Source organism: Sphaeramia orbicularis, chromosome 12 (genome assembly GCF_902148855.1).
Source record: "Sphaeramia orbicularis chromosome 12, fSphaOr1.1, whole genome shotgun sequence".
In the NCBI taxonomy this organism is placed as follows: Eukaryota; Metazoa; Chordata; class Actinopteri; order Kurtiformes; family Apogonidae; genus Sphaeramia; species Sphaeramia orbicularis.
Genome location: NC_043968.1, coordinates 4,596,763 through 4,604,115, shown reverse-complemented (window position 1 = coordinate 4,604,115; position 7,353 = coordinate 4,596,763). Strand labels below are relative to the sequence as shown.

General features: G+C 37.5%; 1 protein-coding gene across 1 annotated transcript; it reads left to right on the top strand.

Annotated features, from left to right (window-relative positions):
• The first annotated feature begins 886 nt into the window (after positions 1–886).
• Positions 887–6,899, top strand: LOC115429597 (endothelial cell-specific molecule 1-like). Its single transcript, XM_030149191.1, has 3 exons — positions 887–1,256; positions 2,358–2,501; positions 6,455–6,899. Exons 1-3 carry the CDS (start codon positions 947–949, stop codon positions 6,547–6,549), a joined length of 549 nt encoding a protein of 182 aa, XP_030005051.1. The 5' UTR covers positions 887–946; the 3' UTR covers positions 6,550–6,899.
• Positions 6,900–7,353: the final 454 nt, after the last annotated feature.

Below are 7,353 nucleotides of genomic sequence, written 5' to 3'. Positions count from 1 at the left end.
GTAGTTCAGTTGTAGTTTAGTTGTAGTTCAGTTGTAGTTCAGTTGTAGTTCAGTTGTAGTTCAGTTGTAGTTCAGTTGTAGTTCAGTGGTCTCTTTTCTCTTCTTCTCTGTGCTCCTATTCAAATCAATCCCAGACAGGACTCTGCTGCTTTAGTCTCCATGTTTCCAGGTAGAGTGGGGACCAGAAGACGACTGGAAACCACAAGTGAACACAAGTGACGGACCCTTAAATATCATATGGGGCCAGCAGCTAAAATTGCTTGAGGGAAATAAATCGATTTAACATCAATCTGACATCGACAAAGACAAAACCAAAGGGGATTTTATCCTAAATTTTTTATAAGTTTTAGTCAGTTTTGTAAACACACAATACAGTTTCAGTTAGTTCTGTTGTTTTCTTTTCATTATAATTTGTATTTATTTCAGTTAATTCAAACTTTTTTTAGGAACCCCCCCCCGGACAGTGGTCCGCTTGTGGCCCCAGTCCGCCCCTGCTCCAGCCTGGCAGACTTGTGGCAGACTTGTGGCATCCTTGAACACAGTCTGTGCGTCTGTTTCCGTCCTAGGATGTTGTGACTTTGAAGCTCCTCACATAAAACTGCCTTCTCCAACTTGAGTTCAGAGTTCAGGAGAAAACAAACCCCAGACCTGATGACATCAGCTCACACGGCTTCAGTTCCTGGATGGCGCTCCAGACTTCATCCACTTCCAAGCCGGATCTCTAAAAAAAGGGGGTCTGACCGGCACAAGCACGACAACACCGGAATGAGGAAACTGACGAGGGGCTGCAGCCCGGACACAGAGCCCAGCAGAGCCCAGCTGAAAACCCTGGACCTGATGGAGCCCGGGTCAGTCCGCTCAGGTCCAGATCCGCACCGCAGCCTCTTCACCTCCATCCATCCACCCCCCCCCACCCCCCCTCACTGAAGAGCCCGTGTCCCCGGTCATGTCTCTGCTGCTCATCTCAGTGCTGTCTTCTTCACTTCTGCTTCCAGACGCAGATGCGTGGGGCGCAAACGTCAAGTACGCGGTGAACTGTCCGGACAGCTGCAGTCCGGCGGCGTGCGGCGCGGCGCAGCGGTGCGCACGGAGCGTCCTGGATGACTGCGGCTGTTGTCAGGTCTGTGCGGCCGGCAGAGGGGAGCACTGTTACCGCACGGTGTCGGGGATGCACGGGGTGAAGTGCGGACCGGGATTATTCTGCGACTTCTACAAGGATGAGGACGACTACGGAGACGAGTACGGGGTTTGTAAAGGTGACGTTCCATGTGTATTTGTGCGTTTTCTAGTGCTGCAGTTTGGTGGTCCTGTGGTGCAGAGGCAGGACCCATCAGCTGAGCGCACACAGGCTGGCAGCTCTGCCTGCTGGCTTTCATATGTCCACACAAACCTGCTGCAACTTCACTCATTTCAACATTTGAATGTGGGTTTAAAGAAATGCCAGTTGTCATGGCCCACAGGGGCCCACATTAACCCTTTCATGCACACTGGTCACTCCACTGGTCACTCCAGTGGACAGCTGTTCTTCACTTGTTCTCTTGTTCATTCATGGGTTTATTTGTTTAGTTCCATGTCCTCCTCAGACCCAGCAGTGCATTAGTCCTCTGTAGGGACCAAAGTTGGACAGTTTTAGTTTTAAAAATGCTGTTCTATTAAAAAATAAATACATGAAAATCATTTTTAAAAATGTATCTGAAAAAACTGTTGCGTTATGCAGTTTCCAATCAGGATGACTGTTTCATGTGAAAAAGCTACAGATGTTGACTGTCCTGGATCTCAGAAGGATACGCTCATGCATCATCTACACTGACGTTCAGAACATTAATGGAACTGTGCTGTTCTAGATAAACCTGATCTGCACTAACATGTTTGAGTGGAAATCAACTGCTAATTTTCACAAACAAAAAGTTGTTGGGTTTTTTTTGCATATTATCTCCATAACTAGTATTAGAATATGATCAAATGTGAGAAGACATCAGATTAGCTGCATTAAAAATGTTTTTCTTTCATAGTTTTCACACAGTCTATCACTTTATGATGATGGGTTTCAAATACATGTTTCTTAGCTTCAAAAAATGAAACGTATGCTGTCCAGCTGAGTGGACATTTTTCTAACTTATCAAAAAACAGGTTCATAAAAATAATTCTGTTGCATTGTTTTTTTCATACCCAAAGACAAATAAAAACACTCAGGAAAAAAATCTTGATTAAGGTTTTCATAATTCATGCATGAAAGGGTTCAGTCCACATCAGACTAACTATTCTGGACTGTTTTTGTTGCTGTGGAAGAAATCAGCCTGGATTGAAAGTGTTGTTTTCTGTGTTTTTTTTTTTTTTTTTTTTTTTTTTTTTTGCAGATTGTCTGTATGGGACCTATGGGGTTGAATGCCGCAAGACATGTAACTGCAAAGGTGGCATCTGCGACAGGGAGACAGGAGCTTGTCTCACCCTCAAATTCTTTGCCAAAATAGCCAGCAAGATGAAGACCGAGCCACAAGCAGGTAAACAACGAAGGTTCCGTTTTTTTTTTCTTTGGTGTTTATATCTTTTATTAAATAGTGGTTATTTGAAGCATCCTAACAGCACTTTTTATTGTCTGAGAGGCAGATTTATTCAAACGCAAATAATGTAGAGGTTCATTTTTGTTTTTCTTTGTAGTTTCTATTTTATTTCTTCTTATTTCACACTCTTATTCAATAATGTTGGTTCCTTTGTTGGTATTGAACTCAAATCCTGTTCTGATGTTAGTTGTGAACTAATAGAATCTGAACATTTGAACAGGATCTGAAACTGGAATGTCTGGAAAACAGAATTTCAGTTTGAACACAGTTTCAACATTTGCTGATAGAAAATTTGATCCTGTTGGGATCAAATACAAATGTGTTTAGTATTTGTGCAGATTTCTGCTGGAATTCAGTTCTTCTAGGAAATAATCATTGAAAAAAAGAAAAAAACTAGAAAAGCACTCAGAGAGCGCAGACCAGTATCAACATTTCCTGAAATTTCACCCAAATCCGTCCTTAACTTTTTGAGTTATCTTGCACACGGACAGACAGACAAGCAAACAAACAAACCAGTGTCGGCAAACACATAACCTCCTTGGCAGAGGGAATTTTTAAAAATTGCTTTTTTAACAGTATCATGATATATCATATCGTGATCCTAGTATTGTGATTTTTATTGCCAGATTCTTACCAATACACAGCCCTGATGAAGACCCAGTGCTACTTTGTTTTTTTTTTAATTCTCTTTTTATTGGTATTTGCCATGTTTCACATATTTATTCCCACTGCAGTTCACCCTTCTCATCCATTCATCTGAAAATTACAACTGAATCTCACAGCGACACGTCCGTGACTCCTCAGACAATACAGATAAAGCAGGCAGGTTTATTTCTGTAGCACATTTCATGTACAAGACAATTCAAAGTGCTTCACATAAAACATTACAAACATTACAGCAGAAGCAATAAAAAGTATGAGCATGAGAAGAAAACAACAACAACAACAACAAAAAAACAGATAAAAACTTTAAGCTGTAAAGAAACAGTGCAGATCTGAAATGATGATTGGATTGAAATAAGGATGACTGGTCCTCCTTCAGCGATACCAAAGATGCAATGTTTTACACAATGAAGAACTAAACTCCCTAGAACAGGAATGCTGGGGTGCATATTTCTGATGAAAAAAAAAACAAAACATAGATACAATAGGGTTTAAAAGGGGAAAAAAAGGGCTGAAATGGACATAAGCTTGGTTTTAGATAAACGATGGATGAACTGCTGTGACATGTCGAATCCATCTCTCCCATCTTTTCAACCCAGTGCTACTTTTATGGCAGTTCCCAATATTTACCCTTTCATAAGTGATTTATCCCCATTTATTGTAATATTATCCTGTTTATTTTGCATTTCTTCAGTGAAACTCAGGTATTTTTCTATATTTCATTCACTGATCATGCAGATGTTCCTAAAAGCTCAGAGTAAATTCAAAGGTTATTATATGAAAAACAGAAAAAACTGTAAAATCTATCAATAACAACATAAACCAAGTGTGTCCATCTAGTGCCACTGATCAAACTCTGATGACGGTGTTTCCACGGTAACTATGGAGCCTCTGAACGTCCAAATGGGTCATATCTGATGACCATGAAAAGATGAAGAACTGTATTTGACACTAATTATTAACATGGATTGATAGAATTAGTGGATAAACAGGTATTAAACAGTTTAGATCAGTAGGTGCTTTTTGTGGCTGCTTTGGTCCTTCTGGGTTAGAAACACAGTTTGTTCCATTTTTATTTATAAAGCACATATTTAAATAAACACAAAGGTTTCCAAAGTCCTGTACAGTAAAATAAACACAATAAAAACATAATACGAAGATAAAATACTACGATAAAAAAAACCCATAATAAATAAATAGACTATCCACCCCAGATAAAAGATCTGTGCACATTAAATCAACAACCTACGCCGTGTGAAAAGCCAAAGAGAAGAGGTGGGTTTGAAGAAGAGTTTTAAACGAGACAGTGAGGACAGCGGCAGGTCAAAGAAACAAACCCTAGAATGATGAAGAGATGAACACAGGGTCGTCTGTATTTTCTTTTTGTTTTTCACTTCAGTTTTTATTCAATTTTATCCAATAAAATCCAACTTTATTTGTAAAGCACTTTAAAACAACCACAGTGGACCAAAGAGCTGTACGGAAAAAGACATAAAAACAAAAAAAAACAGAGTAAAATACAGAATAGATTAAAAGACATAGAACAACTGTTAAATACATACATACATACATACATGCATACATAAATACATAAATAAAGCAAAAAAAGAGAAAGAAATGAAATGAAATGAAATGAAATGAAATGAAATAAAATAAAATAAAACAATAAAAATAAATGCATTGTCACCAAAAACAACAAACACACAAACAAACCCTGCTTGGGTACACTGCACTACATTCACATTATTCAGTGTAATCAGTCCATTTATTCTGTTTTTTGTCCAGTTGTACTTGTTATAGTCGCAGTTTGGGAGTTATTTTTTTCCATTGCATATATTCCTTCAATAATTGCGATCCGTTGGTCTTTTGTTGGTGGTTCTGTCTTTCCTCAGTTCCTTGTAATAGCTTTTTTTTTCCAGCCACTAAACGTACTTTCACCCTGTAAAGCCTGAACCTTTAAATCACTGACAGAAAATTCCAGTTCTTTGAAACTGCAGACTTTATTGGTCCCTCTGAACAACTCCAACTTTTCTTTTTTTTTCTTTTCAAATATCAATTTCCATGTATGAGTTTCAATTTTGTATCATATTTAATACATCAGGTCTCAATGCTTGAATATTATTATTTTTGAACAAACAAAAACATAATCTCACACAAACATGTCTAACAAATAGTGAATTTCTTTTCTAAATGGTCCCAGTCCTTCCTCATTAATGTCAGTCTGTAGTGTCACTAAAGGCCTCTGGTGAATGAACTCCTCCCCCTGGTGGATTATCTGTGAATTACATGTATCTAATTGTATACATCAGGTTTTTCAAGAAAAAAAATATCACAGTGATCATGTAGAGGGCTTCAAAACTCATGGATCAAATATGATACGTTTGGCTATGGAAGTAAATCATTCTCATCAGATTTTGAAAAATAAAAGCCATTGAATTTCTAGCACTGAAGTTTTTTTGCACTAAAATTAAGTATCTGAATTTTTTGTCTCTCAATTTAACTGTGTTCATAAATTTAGAATAAAAAAATTCTATGCAAAAAATTCAGATCACACATCCTGGACACCAACGATAAGCAACCGATTCTATCTCCAGTCGAACCGACAGCCAGCCAATCGAGTTACGTTAGGTTGGTCATGTGACACCGATGCAGGAAGATGGACTGTGCAGATGTGTGATCTGAGTTTTTGCATCTGAGTTTTTTGCATCTGCATTTTTTGCTTCTGATTTTTTTTTACATCTGAAGTTTTTGCATCGGAATTTTTTGTATCAGAATTTTTTGCATCTGAGTTTTTTGCAGCTGAAATTTTTGCAGCTGAATTTTTTGCTTCTGAATTTTTTTCTTCTGATTTTTTTTGCATCTGAGTTTTTTGCTTCTGAATTTTTTACATCTGATTTTTTTGCATCTGAATTTTTTTATTCTGAATTTTTGCAGCTAAATTTTTTGCTTCTGAATTTTTGGCATCTTAATTTTTTGCATCTGAATATTTTGCTTCTGAATTTTTTGCATCTGATTTTTTTTATTCTAAATTTATGAGCATAGTTAAATTCAGAGACAAAAAAATTCAGATAGTTAATTTCAGTGCAAAAAACATCAGTGCCAGAAATTCGGTGGCTTTTATAATTCCAAATCTGATGCGACAGATTGACTTCCGCAGAGAACTCCCTCCAGATCCTCACACTAGTGGATGTTGGGTGTATCTCCCACATGTGAATCTTCTTTCTTTGCAGGAGCAGAGGTGGGTTCAGGTGAAGTCAGCACCACCCAGAACACACTTCAACATCCGGGCCGATCCAGCGCTCCAAAGTGGCTCCACCCCCGCTGAGCAGCACTGACAGGAGCGCAGCGCCTCAGTGTAAATGTAGCATTAACTTATAAAAATGAACTGAAAGATCTATTTTATTATGTTAAACACGGGGAAACTTTTTTATGACATTTGGAGGTTTTTGATTTGACTAATCTGATCCTTGTTTGAAAACGTTCCTGATGTTCCCAGTATATTCAGCTTATGTCTTTAAGTTGTTTTTTTTTGTTTGTTTTGTATGCTTTTTTTAAGCTAACTGAAGTGTCATGATCCTGTGCTCTGTGCCGTTAGCTTCCACGTCCACCTGACTCTTCCTTAGTGTGCCTTCGTTGAGGAGCGTTCATGTCAACAGCCTTGCATTTATTTAACCCATAAAGGCCAGTGCTAGTTTTGTGGCAGTTTCCAAATACATTTTCCTCCCTATTTAACCATTTTTAAGTGATTTATCACCATTTATTATAATATTGTCTTTTATATTTATGTTTTTTCAGTTAAAATCCTGAATTTTCTTATATTTACTTCACTGCTCATGTAGATGTTCATAAAAGCTCAGAGCAAATTCAGTAGTTATTATATCAAAACAAGAACCATTTTTAAGTAATTTATCACCATTTACTATTATATTAAACTCTATATTTTTTGTGTTTTTCAGTGAAAATCAGGTATTTTCTTATATTTAATTAACTGGTCATGTAAATTTTCATAACAACTCAGATTAAAGTTGGGGGTTTTCATATCAGAAACAAAAAACTGACTTTTTTAGCACTTTTATTATAGCTCTCAAATGAATTTTTCCTCTATATGTAACCTTTCCTAAGTGATTTA